General features: G+C 54.4%; 2 protein-coding genes across 3 annotated transcripts; both read left to right on the top strand.

The window, feature by feature from the left end:
• The first annotated feature begins 5,562 nt into the window (after nucleotides 1-5,562).
• On the top strand, nucleotides 5,563-13,628 carry Mypop (Myb related transcription factor, partner of profilin). Of its 2 annotated transcripts, none has more exons than XM_047528687.1 (3): nucleotides 5,563-5,640; nucleotides 6,363-6,931; nucleotides 12,347-13,628. In XM_047528687.1, exons 2-3 carry the CDS (start codon nucleotides 6,415-6,417, stop codon nucleotides 13,030-13,032), a joined length of 1,203 nt encoding a protein of 400 aa, XP_047384643.1. In that variant the 5' UTR covers nucleotides 5,563-5,640; nucleotides 6,363-6,414; the 3' UTR covers nucleotides 13,033-13,628. The 2 variants fall into 2 exon arrangements, with proteins under 2 accessions (XP_047384643.1, XP_047384644.1); XM_047528688.1 differs by having other exon boundaries at nucleotides 5,625-5,640; nucleotides 6,133-6,931.
• A 2,449-nt stretch (nucleotides 13,629-16,077) lies between these two features.
• Irf2bp1 (interferon regulatory factor 2 binding protein 1) lies at nucleotides 16,078-19,776 on the top strand. The gene has a single exon (XM_047530008.1). The coding sequence runs from the start codon at nucleotides 17,635-17,637 to the stop codon at nucleotides 19,387-19,389; it is 1,755 nt and encodes a 584-aa protein (XP_047385964.1). The 5' UTR covers nucleotides 16,078-17,634; the 3' UTR covers nucleotides 19,390-19,776.
• The last annotated feature ends 1,300 nt before the right edge of the window (nucleotides 19,777-21,076 follow it).

Raw genomic sequence — 21,076 nt, 5'->3', positions numbered from 1 at the left:
GGAAACGGCAGAGTATCTGGAGGAAGGGCATTCCTGGTAGGGGGAGAGCAAGTTCAAAGGTCCTGAGGTGGGACGGGGAATCTGGTGTGTTTGCAGAATGCGCAGGAAGCTGGCTAAGAGAGAAAATCAGAGGGGATGGGGAAATAGCTCAGTTGGTAGAGTGCTCGCCTCACAAGCACAAGGCCCTGGGTTCAATCCCCAGCGCCGGGGGGGGAATCAGAGAGGAGGATGGGGTGGGGCAGGAGAGAGTTCAGGATGTCACTGACCCTGTGGAGAACCTGGTCTTTATTGTTCACTCTTAAGACTCTCAAATTCACCCGTGGACTCTCTGGATTCTTCACTCAAGCACTAGTTACAGAGAGAACCAAAGACCCTAGGTAAGGGCCTCCGCTCACAGGGTTCTTTTCTGAAATATGCAGCTCTACCCACAAGAGCCTGACTCCCAGGGGACACCAAACAGTGGGGAAAAAATAAAAAAAGCCCCAACTTCACAGCTGGGGTGCTGAGGTGGGGCAGAGTGAGCCCTACACAAGAGCACCCAGGGCTGGGGCTGTAGCTCAGTGGTAGAGCGCTCGCCTAGCATGCGCGAGGCACTGGGTTCCATCCTCAGCACCACAATACCAAAATAAAGGTATTGTGTCCATCTACAACTAAAAAATATTGAATTTTTTTTTAAAAAAGAGCACTTAGCAGGGAGGAAGGATGCCCCTCAATGTGCCCCTAACTCACATCTAGGGTGCATTGGACAGGAGGCCAGTGGCCTCTCAACTGGGTGACAGGGCTTAATGACCACGTGGGGACTGCAGTTATGAAAGCAAAGGGTGATGTCCTCAGTACTCGTGAGAACTACTCAGTACTTAGTACCCAGAAGAACTACTCATACTCAGTTCTCAGGAAAATACTCAGGACTGAGGAGGGTGGGATGCATTTTAGACCTGGAAAAGTGAGAAAGGGCAGATGCTGAGGTCAGTTGGGGAAGCGGGAGGGTACAAAGTGTCTGGGACATCCAAGGTGAAGTTCCTGGAGGCTGCTGGACACCCGGGAGGGGCTTAGAGGTAAGGGCTAGAGTCAGACAAACCATGACCATCAGAGTTTTTTGTGATGAATTGAGTCACTTATTCAACAGCTAATTAAATGGCAGAACTAGAACTGAGGATGCTCAGGGGGCTGAGGGACCAAGACTTGAGCCTCTCCACCCAGACTTCCAGGGGACGTGCAGCACCCCGGGCTCTCCCAGGGCCCAGCAATTCGGCTCCTAGGGCTGCTGTAACAAAATGCCACAAACCCAGGGGTTCAAAACAAAAGAAATGGCCAGCACCGTGGCACATGTGTCATCCCAGAGATTCAAGTTCAAGGCCAGCCTCAGCAACTCTGTGAGATCCTCAGCAACTAAGTGACCCTTTCTCAAAAGAAAAAACTAAAAGGTCTGGAGATGTAGCTCAGTGGTAGAATGCCCTTGGGATCAATTTCCAGTGGGAGAAAAAAAGAAACCCACCAACCGACTAACCAAGAGAAACGGACAGTCTGGTTCTGGAGGCTGGGCACCTGACGTGGGCAGGACCTCACTCCTTCCAAAGGCTCTAGTGGAGGATCTTGCTGGAGGCCTTCAGTTTCCACTAGCCCTGGCCCTTCCTTGGCTTGAGGCTGCACTGCTCTCACCTCTGCCTCTCAGTCCTCCGCCCTCTGAGCACCCCTTTCCTTCCATGAACACTTGTTGTTTGGGATCAAGGGCCGGCCCTTGTCCAGCATGACCTCACCTTAACTAATGACATTTCCAATGACCCTATTTCCAGATAAAGTCACATAGTGAAGGACTGGGGGTTGGGATGTCAACAACTTGTTGGGACATAAGCAGTAACAGCCATCACACTCAGTGAGCAGCTCATGCTTACCATATCCTAAGTGAAACCATACTAGGCTAGGGACCTGGGTGTCCCCTACACTTCTCTTCCCCTCCCCAGGCTCTGAATCCTGCCTCTCAGACTGTCTCTCTAGTTCATTCCCAACCATGCCACTGTCTCTGCCCTGATCTACTCTCCCTTTCCTGTCCCCAGTTCCCTCCTTGCCCCTGCCCCAGGCTTCCCCTGACTGTCCAGTCCTCTGGCCCTCTCCCAACACTCAGCCTGACCTTCCCTGCTCAGAACCCTGCTTACAGCTCATGTTAAAACTCCTTTAAAACGTTGCCCATAAGGCCCCATGTGGACCCTGATCCCATGGACACATGGTAGGACTTCAACTAAAACTAGCTGGCCACTGCCCAGAAAAGCATGACCAGAGAAAAACCACCACGGGGCCTGCCTCACTTCAGTTTCGTCCCCAGAAATCTCAGGTTGGCTCTACTTGCCAACATATCCCTGTCCCCAATGAGACACTGACAACTCCCAAATTTATATCTCTTTTCCCCTAATCCAGCATCTCCCTGTCACCCTTGACCCTGCTTCCTACTCTACCAAGAGCACAACAGAGAATGTTCACGTGCTCCTGACAGTACATCTCTCCCTGTGCTGCATCCCCCTCCCCTGTCACTGAAGGACCCAGACCTCTTAGACCCTTCCACTTGTGCTCTGGGTCCCACCCAGGTACCAAGTCAAGGAGCTGCGCCTGCTCCCTGAGTAACCTCTCTTAGTCTGATGGGCTTAATTGCTTCAGTTGTCCTCCCCTCTTGGCAGCCTCCATCTCCTGCCTTCTGGCACAGAGACGTACTGTCAGATCTCCTATATTAAATAAGCCTCACGTTCCTATTTGGAACATATTTGTGTCTTCCATCAGTGATTTTATTATTTAAAAGCATGATGCTAAAGTGCTATTATGCACAGTAGCATGAAACAGACAGTATTACCCTATATATATGTCTGATTACATGAACGGTGTGAATCTACATTGTGTACAACCATAGAACTGAAAAGTTGTATCCCATTTGTGCACAATGAATCGAAATGTGTCTGTAAAAATAAAAAAATATTTAATAAAAAATATAAATGAATAAATAAATAAGCCTCAAGGGACCCCACATCCCCTTCCAGATACGACCCATGTTTCTGCTTGAAAGCTAGAAAGGACTGTCTTCACTGGCTCTCTGAACCCTTTCTTGAACACATCACTCAAGATGTCACCCTCACCACACCAGCAAAAATGCTTCCCCCCCCTTTCAGGTCTGGGGACTGAACCCAGGGGTGCTCTACCATCCACAGAGTTACAATCCCAATCTTCCTTTTTTTTTTTTTTTTTTTTAAAGTTTCAAGACAGGGTCTTCCTAGCCTCAAACTTGTCATCTTCTTGCATCAGCCTCCTGAGTGAATAGTTACAGAAGTGCATCACTGTGCCCAGCCAAAACACTCTTCAAGATTAGACAACAGGACTGGGAAAGATGGCTCAGTGGAAAAGCACTTACCTAGCTTGTGTGTGGTCCTGAATTTGATCCCAGCGCTACCAAAGAATAAAGATAGATTACTGACAATTTCCATACTGCTAGCTCTGGCGGCCAGTTCTCAGTTTTCATTGGACTTAGTCGCTGGGCAGCATCTGGCACCCAGAGACTTACCTTCCTCCTTGAATTCACGCTTCACTTGGCCTCTGGGCCACCACACAGCCCTCCTCCTCCTTGGTATCTTGGCTGATTCCTGCCCTTACCCTCCACATAGAAATTCCCCATCTCAGGCTTCAGAACTCTTTTCTATTGACACCTGCTTCCTTAGTAACCCCTCCTAGTCCTACAGAATTAAATGTCACTTATTCACTGACAACTCCCAAATTTATATCTAAAGCCTGGATCTCTGTCCCCAAGTCCAAACTCAAAATATCTAACATTCATACTTAACTAAGGTGCAACTTGAGTTTGAGCAAACTCAAACTCTTCATCATCTTGAAGCCCTGCTCATCCTCACATCTGGAAGCTCCATCCTTTCCTTTACTGAAGCCAAAGACACTAGAGTCACTTTGTCTCTTCCCCTTCTCTCACATCCATATCCAATTCCACATCCAGGGATACCACCCTGGTTGGAGCCAGTCATTATCACGTCCCACCTGAACCACTGCCCACACCTCCTTATTGGGCACCCATCTTCCACCCTTGCTCCCTCACATCAGCCCCCCCACCCAGGAATCCCATGAATGCCTGGGTCAGAGCACATCTTCCTCTACATGGCACTCATCTCAGCCACATGATCTGGTCCTCTTTACACCAGCTCCACTGGCCTCTTCAGTGCTGCTTGTGGAACACAGCACACACGGGCTCATCTCTGGCTGCACTTGCTTCCCCACTTCCTTCAGGTCTCAATTCAATCGCCACCTACTCAGCAAAGCCTTTACTACCCACCTTATTTTAAAATTATAGGGACTAGGGGAGGAGCTCCGTGGTGGAGCCCTTGCCTAGCACGTGTGAAGCCCTGAGTTCCATCACCAGCACTGCGGAAAAACAAAAACAAAATTATAGACATCTGCCCCCACACAGACACCTCCATCCTCAACCCCCTTTCCTGCTTCCATTTTCCTCATAATACTTACCACCTTCTCACCTATACATCTTATTTTATCATCTGTTTCTCCTAACTAAAAATTAGCTCCATAAGAGAGTAGGGAGTTTTGTCTTTTCTGTTCATCACACCTCGAACTATGTAAGCGGTTCATAAAACATTTGTTGAAGAGATGAATATAGTCCTCTTTGCTGAATGACCTTGAGGACTCCTGCAGGATGCTAAACAAAATTTTCAGCGGACTTAACTCCCTTATCCTGTCATCCAGTTCGTCCAACCTGTCGGTGCTCCAGATTCATTCCCGTCTCCACGCTGTCGAATAAAGTGGGCCTGCGCCACGATCAACCTCCCAGCCCGGCAGCCAAGACACTCTTCCCTCTGATCTCCCTCTCCAAGTCATGACGTAAATGTGCGGACAGGGGGCCTCCCAGCGTGATTGGGAGGTTGGTGGGTTGCTATGGTTACTGCATCCGCCAGAGGCGGAATATCCCCAGGGTGCCCCGCCTCAACCCGTAGGAGGGAGATAGTTCGCAGCTGCTGAGGACAGGGGCGGGTATGGGTGGCCCTATCGAGGTCTCCTAATGCCACCCCCACGCCACCTACGCAGTTGTCATGGAGACGAAGTGCTTCCACCCTTTTCAGCTCGGCCTCCCTCCCCTTTCTCCAACAGAGACTTTTGCGTAGTTAGAAGGCAGAGTGGGCTGGAAAACTGTCGAAAAGCAGAGGCGCCGCACGGTCCTAGCGCTGTCTCCAGCAGTTCCCATTCTCTAAGGATTGCTACGCCTGCGCTGCGACCAAGTCCCGGGTACCAGAACCCGCGGGGAACGAGGAATGCGCATGCGCGCAACGGAAGTCTGAGCGTGCGCAGTTGTGGTACTAGGAGGCTAATGGACCTAGCTCCGCGCTAAACTTGCGGCTGCGCAACTGCAGCCTGCTGGTCAAGCCCGCTAGAGGGCAATTGTGCGCTTGCGCCGTGTTGGGGAATTGAGAATGAATCCCAGGCTGTGAGGTTGTCGGGGCCGACTGGTGCTAGGCGCGCGTGCGCCTTGGTTCTCGGCGCGGCCGGGGGCGGGGCCCAAGAGAGGGGAGGGAGACGGGCGGGGGGAGGGAAGAGGCCGCAGACGCCCGAGCCCTGACCCACCGGCAGGCAGGGGCTGCGGCGGCGCCGGTGAGTGACCCGCGGCCCGACTCGGTCCCCACCCTCCGCGACCCTCACTCTTTCTGAAGTCCCAAATAGCCTCCGCTGCCCCTTCTGGTCTCAGACCCCCGGTATCTCCGGAGGTCCCCTCAATTCCTGACAATCCCAGCGCCCCCATAATCCCCGCAGACCCTAATCCCTAATATTTTATCGTCCCAGCCCTGTCACTGACCCATGAGCCCCCATCTCTCCGCTGTTTCTTGACATATCTTCTCAGGGCCCCATCTCATGGGTCGTACAGACGCCCCACTGCCCTCGGAACCCCCAGAGCGCCCCTCCGCTCTAGATGTCCTCCTCTTGCTGCATAGTCCCTTCAGCTTCTCCTTATCCCCATGCTTCTTCGACCCCCGAGACATCCGCATTCTCCTTCCCTTTGCTCTTCTCCTGTGCCCCCGTTCTCCTCTAACTCCTGCAGACACCTCCTCTCCTTCCACTTTTCTTTATTTCCCTCCATCCCTCCAGACCCTCCCCCAATTTCCACCAACTCCTTGGCGAGGTACTCTGCGCCTAGAGAAGCACAGAATGAGCGCTCAGCCGGCGTCAGCTATCAGTAGGCACTTCTGACTGCCTGCCCCCCGCAGCCCGCCGTCCCCGCCCCCGCCCCCACCCCTGCCCAGGGGACTTAGGAGCCCGTGTCGGGGCGGCGCGGGGACACCGAGCCCCGGCCAGCGCAGTACGCCCTTTGCCCGCAGCGCCGGCGCCCCCCATGCGCCAGGCGGCCGGACAGCGGCGTCGGGGGGCGCCATGGCCTCAGCGGCGGCGGGCGAAGCGGAGGAAACCACCCGGCTGCGCAAGCCGCGCTTCTCGTTCGAAGAGAACCAGATCCTGATCCGGGAGGTGCGCGCTCACTACCCGCAGCTCTACGGCGCGCAGAGCCGTCGGGTGAGCGTGGCGGAGCGGCGGCGCGTGTGGGACGGCATAGCCGCCAAGATCAACGGCATCACCAGTTGGAAGCGCACGGGCCAAGAGGTGCAGAAGCGCTGGAACGACTTCAAGCGCCGCACCAAGGAGAAGCTGGCCCGCGTGCCGCACTCCACGCAGGGCGCCGGGCCCGCCGCTGAGGACGCCTTCTCCGCGGAGGAGGAAACCATTTTTGCCATCCTGGGTCCCGGTGTGGCGGGACCAGGGGCTGGTGCCGGGCCAGAGGAGCCCCCTGCAGCCGCCTCCTCACAGCCACCCGCCTCCTCACAGCCGCCCGCCCCTAGCGCCTGTGTCCAACGCTATGTGTTGTCGGAGGACCGCAGGGAGGACCGACGGGCAGGTGAGTTCCTTCACCATCGCCTTAGCAAATGCAAAGCCACACGATCTGTGCCTTGCGTTGTTTCAAGTCCTTTATGTGGCTAAGCAGATCCTCACTACAACTCTGGGAAACGAGTGCAGATATCCCCATTATACAGCTGGAAAAATTAAGCTCAGAAAAATGAAGTGACTTGCTTCAGGTCCCACAGCTAGTGACTGCCAGAGTCAAGAATAGAACCAGATCTCCGAGACCTGGCTTGAGGCCATCCCGGGGATCATCTCTGTACAGGCAGGATCTCATTAAACGCATCCTAGGGTAGTGATTCTGGAGGCAGACTGTCTCCAGATAGGGTGCCAATCACAACTTTGCCACTCAACTGTGACATCCCAGAAGTCACTGCATGCCACTTTCTGCATCTGTACATCACTTTCTGCATCTGTAAAATGAAGATAAAAATAGACTCCACCTTCAGGGGTTGCCGGGAACACTTAAGTGAGTTAATTTGGGCAAATTGCTTTGTGCAGGGTCTACTAATACTCATGGTTAGCCCTCGGTGTGATGGTTATTGCTGGGAAGTACATGCTATTTTCACCATTTTATAAGTCAAAGACTGGAGAAGTCTGGTAACTTTCTCAAGGTCATGCCTCCAGTAGAGGTATGGAGAGCTGGGTACAGAGACTTACTTCCTGCTTAGCCTTGACTCTGGATTATCATTTCTTCTTCATTCCTGAACACCTGCCCTGTGCTAGATGGTGTGGCACCTCAGTAACTGGGACAACTGAGGGAAACAGTGATGGCTCTAAGTGATGGGACTGGCTGAGGCAGGGGAACCCAGGGATTGTGGGAGCCCAGAGGGAACACCAGACCCAGCTGGGGGTTGGGGGGATGGAGGAGGGGGTGTGAGGGCTGAGACACAGTAAGCATGAAGAAGCCTAAGTGTTGGCACAGGCCTATAATCCCAGCAGCCCTGAGGCTGAGGCAGGACAATTGCAAGTTCAAAGCCAACCTCAGCAATCTAGCCAGGTCCTAACGAACTTAGCCAGACCCCGTATCAAAATAAAGGAAGAAGGGCTGTGGGTGTGACTGAGTGGTTAAGTACCTCTGGGTTCAATCCCTGGTACCAAAAAGAAAGAAAGAAACAAAATGAAGAAGAGTAGGGAATGTATTCCTGATACAGGGAACAGCATATGCTGATAGAGGCTTATTCTTCCATCCAAGGTCACACAGCAAGTAAAGAGAGTGGGAACTCAGCACAGGTGTGGGTCCCAACTCCCAGTCCACACAGTCAACCACTGGGCTACATTGCCCAGCAACAACAGTAATTGATATTTATCAAGTTACTGAGAGTTAATGGGTATGCCAGAATCTGATTACACATGGCTTGTAAGTCAAGGTCAGGACTTTGGACTTCATCTTATAGGGATTTCAGAGTCATGAAAGTGTCTTAAGCGGGAAAGAGACACAAGCACTTGGAACCATTCTCAGTTTGACTTAAACCTTGATGTTTTTGTAAAATGGCCCCATTGAACTAGAGCACAGAGGACAAACTTATCTTTTCACAAGTTATACAGGGACTTTATTAATTTTTTGGTTCAATAAGTACTTATTGAGAACCTTTTCCAGGGCGAGGCAGTGTTGCAGGTGCTGGGAATACTGTGGATAATAAGACAAATTCCGTTCCCTCTTGGGGCTGACATTGTAGTTGGGGGAATCAGGCCATGAACAAGTAGTCCTCAAAGCAGATCATATGCCAGGACATGATAAAAACTAAGAAGAAAAATACAACATATTAAGAAGGTAGTAAGTGGCAGAAGGAGGTGGTATAGGCAGGGTGGTCCCAGAGGGCTTCTCAGAGGTGGTAAAAGGAAGCAGAGACCTGAATGGAAGAGTGAGCCTAGCAGAGGGTTTCCAGCTAGAGGAAGCAGTGTGTGTGTGAAGTCCCCGAGGCAGGTGCAGGCTGCAGGACCCATCATTTGACTCCTACACTATGTAAAACTGGTAAGTAGAGAACTGCTCAGGTTGAAGGACAGAAACAGGGCCTGGGGCAGCCCAGGGCAACCCGATGCATCTTTGTTGACACTGGAGAAAGAACTAAGAATAGATGAATGAAATAGGGCACGTGTATGTGTAAGCCACGTAGCTGGGTGTGGTGGTGCCCTCCTGTAGCCCCAGACCGAGGTGTGAGGATCGCCAGTTCAAAGCCAGCCTCAGCAACTTAGTGGAGACCTTATCTTTTCATGTAAAATAAACAAAAAGGACTAAGGAGGTACCTCAGTGGTAAAGCACCCCTGGGTTCAATCCTCAGTACCAAAAGAAAACAACAAACTAAGGCTCATTTATTTCTGACATAATAGTTGAAAGAATTACAGCTTTGAAAACTTACTGTGTGGGACTGGGCCTGTGGCTCAGTGGTAGAGCACTTGCCTGGCACATGTAAGGCTGGGTTCCATCCTCAGCACCGCATGAAAATAAATAAATAAAAGGTATTGTGTCTACCTACAACTAAAAAAAAATAATAGAAAATAAGTTAAAAATTTCCTGTGTGCCTGTCACTGTCCTAAAACCTGTATCTGTGTGGCTCCACGGATCCTTGTGGTGGCCCTCAGAAAGATGTTCTAGTATTTAGTCCCATATTTAAACATGTGCTCAATTACAGATGGGAAAACTGAGGCCCCAAAGTTACACATAAATATGATTTTAACTCCCATAGCATCCCCTCCATGACTCCTGGGAGCCCTGTGGACCTGAAGGCTGGGTCACTTTCCATCCCTTTTTATTCAATAGACTAGAAAAGTCGTGTTTCCAAGGGTCACCTTTTCCACACTCCTTGTGAGGAAGACCTGACACCACACCTACCCCAGAGTCGCAGCCCCTGCCAAGCAGCAGTTCAGAGCGCAGGCTCTGGAGCTAGCCTGGATCCAGACCCCTCTTCTGCTGCTCTGGGACCCCACTCTGGTCCAGGTCACCTCATCTGTAGAATGGGGTGACAGTGATAGGATCCACCTGGACAGTGGCCGGGGAGGACTTGGTGAGGGCTGTGTCAATGACTGTCAGCTCCAACATCTCTCCTACCTTCCCGGGCTGGCTGGTCCAGGGGGCTGGGCCCCCAGCACTCGAGGCAGGAGGTAGCTGGTGGTTTGAGGGAGACTAGGACCTTCTGATCTGGCCAGGGAGGTGAAGGCAGCTTCCCAAGGAGGGAACATCCAAACTGGGCAAGCAGTGGTGCCAGGCCAGGCGGGGGTGTGACGCTGGGGGAGGGAAGAGCTGAGACCTTGTCTCCACAGGAAGGGGCTGGACTTGCCCTGTGGGTGCTGGGGAGCTGGGAGATAGTTGCCACAAGAACCTGAGGCCTGCGGCCCCAGCCCCATCAGTACTAACTCTGGAGGTCACAGTTTTTTTCTCATTTAAAAAAAAAAATTGCTCCTAGAGGTGATTGTAGGTGCTGGGTAAATAGCAATGAGCAAAATGGAACTGACCTTAGGAGGAGATAGACAACAGAGATGATCTGCATGCAGAGGAGGTGCATGCTGGGAGAAAACCAGCTAGGGCTCAGAGGGAGAAAAGGGAAGAATGGTGGCTACTCTGTATGATGGTCAAGGAAGATTAGCCCCAGGAATCCAGGAGCCTGCATTTGGGCCTGGAGGAGGTGAGGAAGGAAGCCAGACAGGGGTCTGGGGAAAAGTCCTCCCAAGCCAGGGCATCAGCAAGTGCAAAGGCCCTGAAGCAGGAGGAGGCTGAGTGTTTGAGGGTCAGCAAGAACCCAGAGTAGCTGCAGCCAGTGAGGAAGGCAGAAGGGGAGGAGAGGAGATGAGGTCAGAGAGGCAATGGGGACTGACAGTGCAGGCCCTGGGGCCTCAAAAACTTCGCTTTTATCCTAAGTGGGATGCGAGTCTCAGGAGGGTTTGAGCAGAGAAAGGACAGTATCTGGCTTGTATTTTTTAGAAGAGCTTTATTGAGATGTAATTCCCACAGCATCCAACCCAGACAATTCAGTGGCTTTTAGTGTATTCAGAGTTGTGCAACCATCACCACAATCAATTTGAGAGCATTTTCATCATTCCAAAAAGAAATCCTGCACCTCTAAGGCACTTAACCCATCTCCCCCCAGCCCTAGGCAAACACCAATCTACTGTCTCCAGAGATTGGCCTATTCTGGACATCTCATGTAAATGGAATCATGCAATCCAAGGTTCTGTGTGACTGGTTTCTTTCCTGTTGCCTGATTGAATTTTGGTTGAACCCCTCCGGCTGCTGGTGGAGAAGAGGCAGGAGTGGAAACTGGGGGACCAGTAAGGAGGCAAGCACAATCCTCCAGATGGGAGGGGACAGTGGTTGGAACAGGGTGGGGGCTGTGGCGATAGAGGAGGTTGGATGTTGGATTTAACTTGAAGGTAGAGCCAGTGGTATTTGAACACGAATGGTGTCTTGAGAGAGAGAAAGGCGGTCAAGGTGTTTGGTTCCTGCAGCTAGAAGGATGGAGCTGCCATCAGCAGTGACGTGGGTGGTGGAGGAAGGAGAGGTGGGGGAGGGTCAAAAGCTTAGCTGTCAGCAAGAACATTGGAGGCATTAGGTGGTCCAGTTCACTGCTAGAGACACTGGAAAGCAGAGTCTGGGGCTCAGGGCAGAAGCTCCGGCTGGCCCCAGAACCTGGGAGCCTCTGGGTACAGATGGTTCAAGTTCATGAGTATGAATGAGATCCCAGGGAAGTGGAGACCCAAGAACTGAAAAATCCAGACCTCCTAGTTTGAGAGAGGCTCCAGAAACCCCCCTACCCCCAGTGCTGGAGCACTTCTGTCCCAGGTCCCACCTCCCCAGGGTCTAGCAGTGCAGCCTGAGAGCTGTGGACCAGTGTAGGCTGTGGGCCTACAACCTGGTAGAAGATGGGAATTACCTGGCCCCAAAGAGGGCTTGCAGGGCCCTCCTTATGCTAAGCTGGCACAGGCCTGACAGTTGAACGTACTGACTCTCCCCGGGGTACCAAGACTGACCTGTCATGGGCTTTATTTTGTTTTATTATTATTATTTTGGTACCGGTGATTGTACCCAGGGGCACTTAACCACTGAGCCACATCCCCAGTCCTTTATATCTGTTATTTTGAGACAGGATCTCACTAATTGATTAGGGTCTTGCTAAGTTGCTAGGCTAGCTTTGAACGCACGATTCTCATGCCTCAGCCTCCTGAGCCTCAGAGATTATAGATGTGCTCCACCTCGCTAAATTGCTTGGGGCTTCACCTATTGCCGAGGCTGGCTCTGAATTTGTGATCCTCCTGCCTCAGCCTGTGGAGTCACTGGGATTACAGGCAAGCGCCACCTCAACTGGCCTGACTTCAGTTTTAAAGGGTTTAAAGGATCTTTTGGGCCAGGGTGAGAGAGATGAAGGAACTAGGGACAAGGGGGGTCATGCATACCTTACCTGCATGTCTTTCTCTACAGATACACCAGCCCACAGCAAGGGGGGCTCCAGCAGCCCGGAGCCCTGGGCCCGGCCCTCCTGCACTCCCCAGGAAGGGGGCTGCCCACGGTCCAAGGAGCGTGAGTCCCCGCCCCCTCCGGCCCTGCAGACGGTGCAGCTGCCCCGCCTGGCCTTGTCTCCACCGCCCTCAGCCCCTCCACCGCCACCCCTGCCACTGGCCCAAGTGGCACCCTCATCTCCCAGCCCCCCGCCCCCTCCTCGGCCTCCTCCCGCGCCCTCAGCCGCAGACCCCTCCCTGGACTTCCTGCGGGCCCAGCAGGAGACTGCCAATGCCATCCGGGAGCTGGCTGGCACCCTTCGGCAGGGACTGGCCAAACTGAGCGAGGCCCTCAGCGCCCTGCTACCCCTTCTGCCAGGAACCCCAGTCGATCCGCTTCCCCCGCCGCCGCCCCCGCCCACACCTCCCAGGCCCTTGCTGCCCCCGCCTGCCCCCAAGGTGGAAGCAACCCCAGAACCCGTGTCTGTGGTGGCTGCTGTCGTGGATGGGGCTGTGGTGGCCGCCAGGGGAGTAATCATAGCCCCTAGGAGCGAGGAGGGGGCGTCCCGGCCGACCCCAGCCCCACTCCCTCCGCACGACTCCCCCCCACACAAGAGGAGGAAAGGCTTCCCTTCGCGGAAGAGGCGGGGCCGGTGGAAATCTCCGTGAACTCTGCCACTGCCCGCGCTCTGCCTGCGCCCCTTCTCCCCAGCTTGGCGCGGCGGAGAGCGGCGATGCTCCTGCCCCTCCCCGCCGCGCCCTGGCTCCCTGCTCCAGGGGGGGTGAGCACCCCACTCCCTGTGCTAGTTAGTGCCTGATTCTCTGGGGGGCCTCCTCGGTAGGCTCCCCAGCCCCTTTCTCTGGTACAATGCTGTCTGCCTGGCTGCCTCCCTTAGCCCTGACTTCTAAGCCATCAATTTGATGTTATTTATTATATTGACCTTTGTGGGTTGGGGTGGGGGGAACCTCTCGGGTCCGCACATCCCCTCTGCCCTAACAATTCCTGTTCTTGACTTGAAGAGAATTGACCCGTGGGGGCCTCCCCAACCCAGACTTTGGAGGGGTGGAAGTTGCTAGACAAATCAGAATATGGATGACAAAGGATGTAGCTATCTGTACCCTAAGGAGAGGAGGGCGGAGTTCTGACGGGAGAGGTGCAGGTTGGGCCCTGCGCCTCTCATTGCGTCTCTGACCTCTGGAGCTCAGCCCCCTCCTTGCTCCTCAGTGGTGACAAGATATCAATAAACTTATTTTTCATACAATTACCTGAGGCTGTGTCTGAGACAGGCCTGAGATTCCCGCACCTCCAGCTACCCGCCCCCTCCCAGGGCAGGCCACACCCCCTCCAAGTTGGAGGCAGGTGGTTGGTTTTCCAGTCTGTTCCCACCTCCCCACTTTAAAGTCTTCAAGTTCTGCGTTCATATTAAATCTGCCAAATCCTTCAGATACCATCCTAAACTAAGCCCCTCGAGGAGTGCCTGGATCCCCGCTCCCCAAGGCAGAGATGGGTCTGCTTCCTGAACTCTTCTGTCTCCTGTGGTTCTTCATGATATGTCTAAGTGAACGCAGGCCTTATCTGTTTATCACATGGCCCCCAGAATTTCAGGAAGACAGGAACTTTTTTTTTGCGGGGGTGGGGGTTGTTTTTTGGTCTTTGTTTTGGTGCAGGGGATTGAACCCAGAGGTATTTAACCCACTGAGTCACATCCCCAGCCCTTTTATTTATTTATTATTTTTATTTATTTATTTACTTTTTGAGACAGGGTTGAACTTGGGATCCTCCTGCCTTAGCCTCTGGGATTACAGAGTCACTGGGATTATGGTGTGTGCCACCATGCCCATCTTGGAACAGGTTCTCTTGTACTACTTGCTGCAGGGTCTGGTAGCAAAGTAAATATTAACCATACACTGGATGCAGGCCTGGTTTGCCCAGGCCAGCTGTTAACTGGAAGCCTCCATTATCCTCCTCTGTGAAATGGACATAAAGATGTAAGAAACTTTATTTTCTATAATTAGATTGTATTCATCCTTCAGGTCTCAGCTCAAATATTACCTCAGGAAAGGTTTTCCTGACACCAGTTAAATTTAATGTCTCTCTCCAGCACCAGACTGAACTTCATCAAGGTAGGAAACGAACCTGTTTCAGTCCTTCCTGTGTCCCTAGCATTGCCCAGAACAGAAGAGCAGTGGAATATTTGAAGTAATGTACAGCTTATAAACAAAAACTTCTACTTAAGACATTTTTTTTTCTTTTTCTGCCATGGTGAGAATGGAACTTGGGGTCTTGGGCTTGCTAAGCCCTGAGCAATAGCCCCAGCCACGTGGCACTATTCTGTGCCAGCCCCCAAGCCAAGTACATGCATGTTTGCATTTCAACCTGAAAGAATGCAAGGAAGAACAGACTCTAGGGATCTCCATTACCAGCCCTGAGAAGCTTGTGCAATGTTACAGCTGGTCACAGGACGGTTGGTCCCACCTGAAGCCTGAATCTGGGTAGAACTCAGCTCCCACTAGTACTTTTTTTTTTTTTTTTTTTTTTTTTTTTTTTTTTTTGATACAGGGCTTGAACCCAGAGGCACATAACCACTGAGCCACATCCCCAGTCCTTTTTTTTTTTTTTTTTTTTCCCCAGTCCTTTTTATGGTTGGTTGGTTGGTTGGTTTAGATGGTTGGTTTTTGAGACAGGGTCTTGCTAAGTTCCTCGCTCAGTTGCTGAGGTGAGGCTGGCTTTGAACTTGCAGTTTTTATTATTTTGAAACAGAGCCTTACTAAGTTGCTGAGACTGGCCTTAAACTTGCCATCCTCCTGCCTCAGTCTCCCAAATAGCTGGGATTACTGGCATGGACCACCATACCCAGCACAGAAGCAATTTCGGAACTGGTTGTGGTGGTACATGCCTGTAATCCCAGCAACTTGGGAAGCTGAGACAGGAGGATAAAAAATTCAAGACCAGCCTCAGCAACTCAGTGAGGTCCTGTCTCAAAATAAAAAAATAAAAAGAACTGGGGATATTTCTCAGTGTTTAAGCACCCCTAGGTTGTCTCCCATACCCCCCAAAAGAAACTTGGGGAACATGAAGGGCCATTTTTAATGGTTCTGTAATTTTAATTGATTTTTAAAAAACAGTCCACAGAGCTATGCTGTTGTCTGCCTCATCAGAGCTAAGCGATGCTGGCATCATGCCCTTGAACCTCCAGGAGGGTTCTTAAATGAACTCCACAGCTGGATTTTTCTGACTAGTTTCTCATGAATAATGCCTACAAAGAAATATTTTAAATTTCAGATTTAATCAGCATTTATGCAAAAGGTCTTGTGTTGAAAAGGTAGAGCCACAAGATAAAAGCAGCTTGGATGGCTGCCTCACACACCAGGACAGCGACCTGGAGGTCGCCAGGACTCCCCCATAAGTTTGCAAGAACAAAAAGTAAACTTACTGTGTTTAAAAAAAAGAAGAAGTAGGGAGGATAAAGGGCTGGGGGTGTAAGGACTTAAGCATGAGGCTGAGGATTCCATCCCTAGCACCAAAAAAATAAAACACAGCTAGTACATGAAACCTGTAATTATGAACATAATATTCCTTAGGATGAGGGGAAAATGGGTAATCTCCAGCCCCGCCCCCCCCAACCAGGGAGAAACAAGTGTTAATAATAGAGTTGATAGATGATTGCAAAACAACTTTGGACAGCACAAAATCCGGGCAGCTGTAGTTCAAGGTGCTGGTAGCAGAGGCGGCAGGCAGACTCTTGAGGTTGAAAAACACTCGTGAATGCAGACTGGCAAGTCATCCACATATTTTTGAGCACAAAACACGGACCCCGGCCCAGCAAGAGAAAGGAACTCATGTGAGTTAGAATCCCGCATCGCCCCTCCTCAAAGCCTGTCCTCCCACGGCTTCCAACGCCCGGGAGAGAAAACATGGGGGTCCTCAAAGCCTGGCTGGGCCCACCAGGTAGTGGGCACTCAAGATTGGGGAAAGGTGGTCTGGCGCTTGCACTCCCCGCAGCAGCCTCCCTTTGCTCGCCAACTCTCGGCCCCCATCTCGACATATGGGGCTGCAAAGGAGGGTAAAGGTAACCCAAACCCGAAATACCGAGAGCACGGAGAGAGCCCCAGAAAGTTGGGGGGGGGGGGGGGCAGCGAGAATAGCAAAGGCCTCCCCCAACCTTCCAGACAGCGGAAGTGCGTCATCCGGCCGCCCCGCAGGGCATTTTGGGAATAGTAGTGAAATTGGAGGGGTGGGGCCGAGAAGCCGGCAGTGTAACCCTTTGGTGACCAAAGCGTGCAGGCAGAGTTGGAACAGTATTGGAGGGCGCTCGGTCACCCCCCTCCAGCAGATCGGAAAACTGAGGCAGGCACTGTGTTCGAAAGCCTTTAGCCCTCTCCTTCTGTGGCCCGCCCTAGAGGCTGATATTTAGGATTCTAGGAGAAGTCACAGTGCCAAGTATACACACACCCCCAGTTGCCTGCTTTCCATCCCCTGCCCTAAACCATCCAATCAGGATCTTTTCGCTCCGCCCCAGGCGCTGCTGCTTTCTTAATCCGTCATTGGCCGACTTTTGATGGGCGGGGAAACAGAGGCTCAGCAAGGGCAAGTCTTTGGTCTAAAACTGCACAGCAAGTCAAAGCAGAAATGGGTTGCCCCGCAGCCTGTCCACCTTCGGCAATTTCTGAATCCGTGGTAGCTCCGATCACTCGTATTATAACCTCACGACCCTGTGCTCGAGCTGCTTTTAGCCCGCGGAATTCTCCGCTGGGTGGCTAGGAATAGTGAGGATTGTTCGGCGAGAGGCGACGAGCCCCCGCTGCTGCCCGCTGTCCCCTTTAAGAGCCGGTCCGGCGGGACTACGTTTCCCAGAAGGCTTTGCCTGCGCGTTATGTAACTTTCCCTGCGAAGCGGCCTCTGGGGCAGAAGGAGGAGGTGGAGGCGGCGGCAGCCGTTGCAGCGGCGGCGACGAGAGCGGCGGGAGCCCGAGGCGGCGGCGCCCGCGGCCCATCGCGGGGCCCGAGCTGTGCGCCTCGGCTGCAGCCCGGACCGAGTGGTGGCGCCGACGAGCCTCTGTCTGCCTTTTCAAGGGAGGCGGGAGTGAGGAAAAAGGCTTAGGGCCCAGGGGGCGGGGAAGGGGGGCCGGGCCTGGATCCGGCGGGGAGGCCGAGCCGGAGGCCGGACTGTGGCTCGCGCGGTCCCGGGAACGCGGATCGAACGTTGGCGGCGCGGATCGAACGTCGGCGGCGGGTGGAAGGCGGGGGCCAGGCGGCGCGCGCGCGGGGACCATGGCGTCAGTGCAGGCGTCCCGCCGCCAGTGGTGCTACCTGTGCGACCTGCCCAAGATGCCGTGGGCCATGGTGTGGGACTTCAGCGAGGCGGTGTGCCGCGGCTGCGTGAATTTCGAGGGCGCGGACCGCATCGAGCTGCTCATCGACGCCGCCCGCCAGCTCAAGCGCAGCCACGTGCTCCCGGAGGGCCGCTCGCCCGGGCCCCCGGCGCTCAAGCACCCAACCACCAAGGACCTGGCTGTGGCCGCCGCGCAGGGGCCCCAACTACCGCCCCCGCAGGCCCAGCCCCAGCCGTCGGGGACCGGCAGCGGCGTCTCAGGCCCGGACCGCTATGACAGAGCCACATCGTCGGGCCGCCTCCCGCTGCCCTCGCCAGCCCTGGAGTACACCCTAGGGTCCCGCCTGGCCAATGGGCTGGGCCGAGAGGAGGCCGTGGCGGAAGGGGCGCGCAGGGCCTTGCTTGGCTCAATGCCCAGCTTGATGCCCCCTGGGCTGCTGGCAGCTGCGGTGTCTGGCCTGGGAGGCCGAGGCCTGACGCTGGCGCCCGGCTTGAGTCCTGCCCGTCCACTTTTCGGCTCCGATTTCGAGAAGGAGAAGCAGCAGAGGAATGCAGACTGCCTGGCAGAACTGAACGAGGCTATGCGGGGCCGGGCAGAGGAGTGGCATGGGCGTCCCAAAGCTGTGCGGGAACAGCTACTGGCGCTGTCTGCCTGTGCCCCCTTCAATGTCCGCTTCAAGAAAGATCACGGGCTGGTGGGCCGAGTGTTCGCCTTTGATGCTACTGCCCGCCCACCAGGATACGAGTTCGAGCTGAAGCTTTTCACCGAATACCCCTGTGGTTCTGGCAATGTGTACGCGGGGGTCCTGGCCGTGGCTCGCCAGATGTTCCACGATGCTCTGCGGGAGCCTGGCAAGGCCCTGGCCTCCTCTGGCTTCAAGTACCTCGAATATGAACGCCGTCATGGCTCAGGCGAATGGCGCCAGCTAGGCGAGCTGCTCACCGATGGTGTCCGCAGTTTCCGCGAGCCCGCCCCGGCGGAGGCCCTGCCCCAGCAGTACCCAGAGCCGGCCCCTGCAGCTCTGTGTGGCCCACCTCCGCGAGCCCCATCCCGGAACCTGGCACCCACGCCGCGCCGCCGCAAGGCCTCCCCTGAACCCGAGGGCGAGGCGGCTGGGAAGATGACCACGGAGGAGCAGCAGCAGCGACACTGGGTGGCACCTGGCGGGCCATATTCTGCTGAGACCCCTGGTGTGCCCTCACCCATTGCCGCCCTGAAGAATGTGGCGGAGGCCCTGGGCCACTCACCCAAGGACCCTGGTGGAGGCGGAGGCCCTGTGCGTGCTGGGGGCGCTAGCCCTGCAGCCTCCTCCACTGCCCAGCCACCGACCCAGCATCGCCTAGTGGCCCGCAACGGTGAGGCAGAAGTCAGTCCCACAGCGGGAGCTGAAGCCGTCAGCGGGGGTGGTAGTGGCACAGGGGCGACCCCTGGAGCTCCCCTTTGCTGTACCCTGTGCCGAGAGCGCCTGGAAGACACCCACTTCGTCCAGTGCCCCTCGGTGCCCGGACACAAGTTCTGCTTTCCCTGCTCTCGGGAGTTCATCAAGGCGCAGGGCCCGGCTGGGGAGGTGTACTGCCCCAGTGGAGACAAGTGCCCGCTGGTGGGTTCCTCCGTCCCCTGGGCCTTCATGCAGGGCGAGATCGCCACCATTCTTGCTGGAGACATCAAGGTCAAGAAAGAACGGGACCCCTAGGCCACCACTGCCACCAGGCTACTGCTCCCTCCCCCCTTGCCACCCACCGCAACTGCGGATAAATTATTCCCTCCCCCACCCAACCCATGCCACCCCCGACTGTGTACATACCCCCTTCCTCTGCCCAGATGGGTCCCCTGGGGTAGATGCATTGTGGGTGGGGGGACAAAGCTTGTGGCTCCTGTCAGAGGGGGTGTTTGGGGTTCCTTGGCCCCTCCAATTTCCCTCTCCCCTCCTTGGCTTGGCTTTGCTGCTGCTTGTAGTTGGGGAGAGGTGTCCGCCCCTCCGTGAAGAGGGGCCTCCTGAAAACTCGCTCTTTATAAACGAAGCAAAAGCATTTTATTGCCCACTCTCCCACCCCGTTCCCCTTCAATAAACCGAAAGATGGTTTTTTTTTTTTTCCTTCCTTTCTTGGTCCCTTTAGTTGTGTGGGATGCTGCGCCCCCTTTGGGACCGAACTGATCCTGCAAGGGAAAGTACGTTGCGTTGTAACCTCCAGGTGGCGCCCTTCGCCCAGGCGGGCCGCTAGTATGCCTTAATTGCTGTTCTAACGCTGGTCAAAAATTGTAGCCATCGGCCCGTTTTCCAGATGACAGAACTGAGGTTCAGAGAGGGGGCGGCTTTTCTATGGGAACCACAGACAAACTCGCAGCAGGTTAGCCTTCCGTAGCCGGCCTACATAATCTACCCAGAATATGGTGCCCTCAAAGGCTGGGGAGAGGCAGCGGGAGGCTTCTTGGAGGGAAGAGGCAATTAAGATAATTGAGGGTAGACCGCTAGCGGGACTGCCGGAGAAAAAAGTAAACTTAACAGATACCTGGCGGGCGTTTGGGAAACCTGACTGGTATCCTCATCTCCGGGAGATGAGCCCTGGCGACGACCCTAGAACACTGTCACGGACAGGGTAAGAGACATCCACCCCACCCCCACGCCGCGGTTGCCTGTGATGTTCGCGGCCTTGTCCCGCACCTGTCCTGGTGACTGATCATTAACCAGGACTTCCTGCTCGCTGGCGTCACGGGGCGGGGCCTAAGCGTGCTGCGGCAAAGCAGGAGTTAAAGCGAGAGGGCGGCCCCAGGAGCCCAGTCGTCCCCTTCTCTGACGACCTGCCCGCGACCCTTAGGTGACAGTTCCAGGAAGGTTGAATGCTGAGCCAAAAAGGCCGGCGGATGAATGGACAGAGAGGTGGAGAATGGGCGCACCCTTCCCACTGCGCTGAGCTCGGGCGATTCAGGCCCACGCTCCCTTCAGATCTGGGACCCCAAGTGTTTCATCACCTAAATCCCAAGAAGCCTAACATCCTGACTTGTCCTCTGGGATCACAGGGGTCCCACCCACACCTGCAGACCAACTGCCCTAACTCCCAAATACTAAGACTCCTGTGGCTTCCTCCACATCTGGAGGACCCATCCCCCTATCCATCAATTTTCAGGTGTTCTGCCACCCCTGGCACTGCCAGTCTGGGCTCTGGGCAGGGCTGGGAAAGCCACCCCTGATTAAATACTCTAGGTGATAAGCAAGGGAGATGCTGGATGGAACTCCAGACCTGGGCTCCCCTCCTGGGACAGTCTGTGGCCTCCATGCCCCAGCTCCACAGATCCAATTGCTGGCTGCCTCCCCTCCCCCAGATCCTCAGGACAGGAGGCCTCCAGACACCTGGTCCTCATGCCCCAGGAGGGGGCTGAAG

This window comes from Sciurus carolinensis, chromosome 16, assembly GCF_902686445.1.
Source record: "Sciurus carolinensis chromosome 16, mSciCar1.2, whole genome shotgun sequence".
Classification (NCBI taxonomy): domain Eukaryota; kingdom Metazoa; phylum Chordata; class Mammalia; order Rodentia; family Sciuridae; genus Sciurus; species Sciurus carolinensis.
The sequence above is the reverse complement of the archived record's forward strand: the minus strand, read 5'-3'. Positions and strand labels throughout refer to the sequence as shown.

Bases quoted from the DNA above. Each gene is read 5' to 3' on its own strand.
- Mypop (XM_047528687.1), top strand. From the start codon at position 6,415: ATGGCCTCAGCGGCGGCGGGCGAAGCGGAGGAAACCACCCGGCTGCGC. The intron at 6,932-12,346 runs GTGAGTTCCTTC...CTTTCTCTACAG, and splicing joins CAGGGAGGACCGACGGGCAG to ATACACCAGCCCACAGCAAG.
- Irf2bp1 (XM_047530008.1), top strand. From the start codon at position 17,635: ATGGCGTCAGTGCAGGCGTCCCGCCGCCAGTGGTGCTACCTGTGCGAC.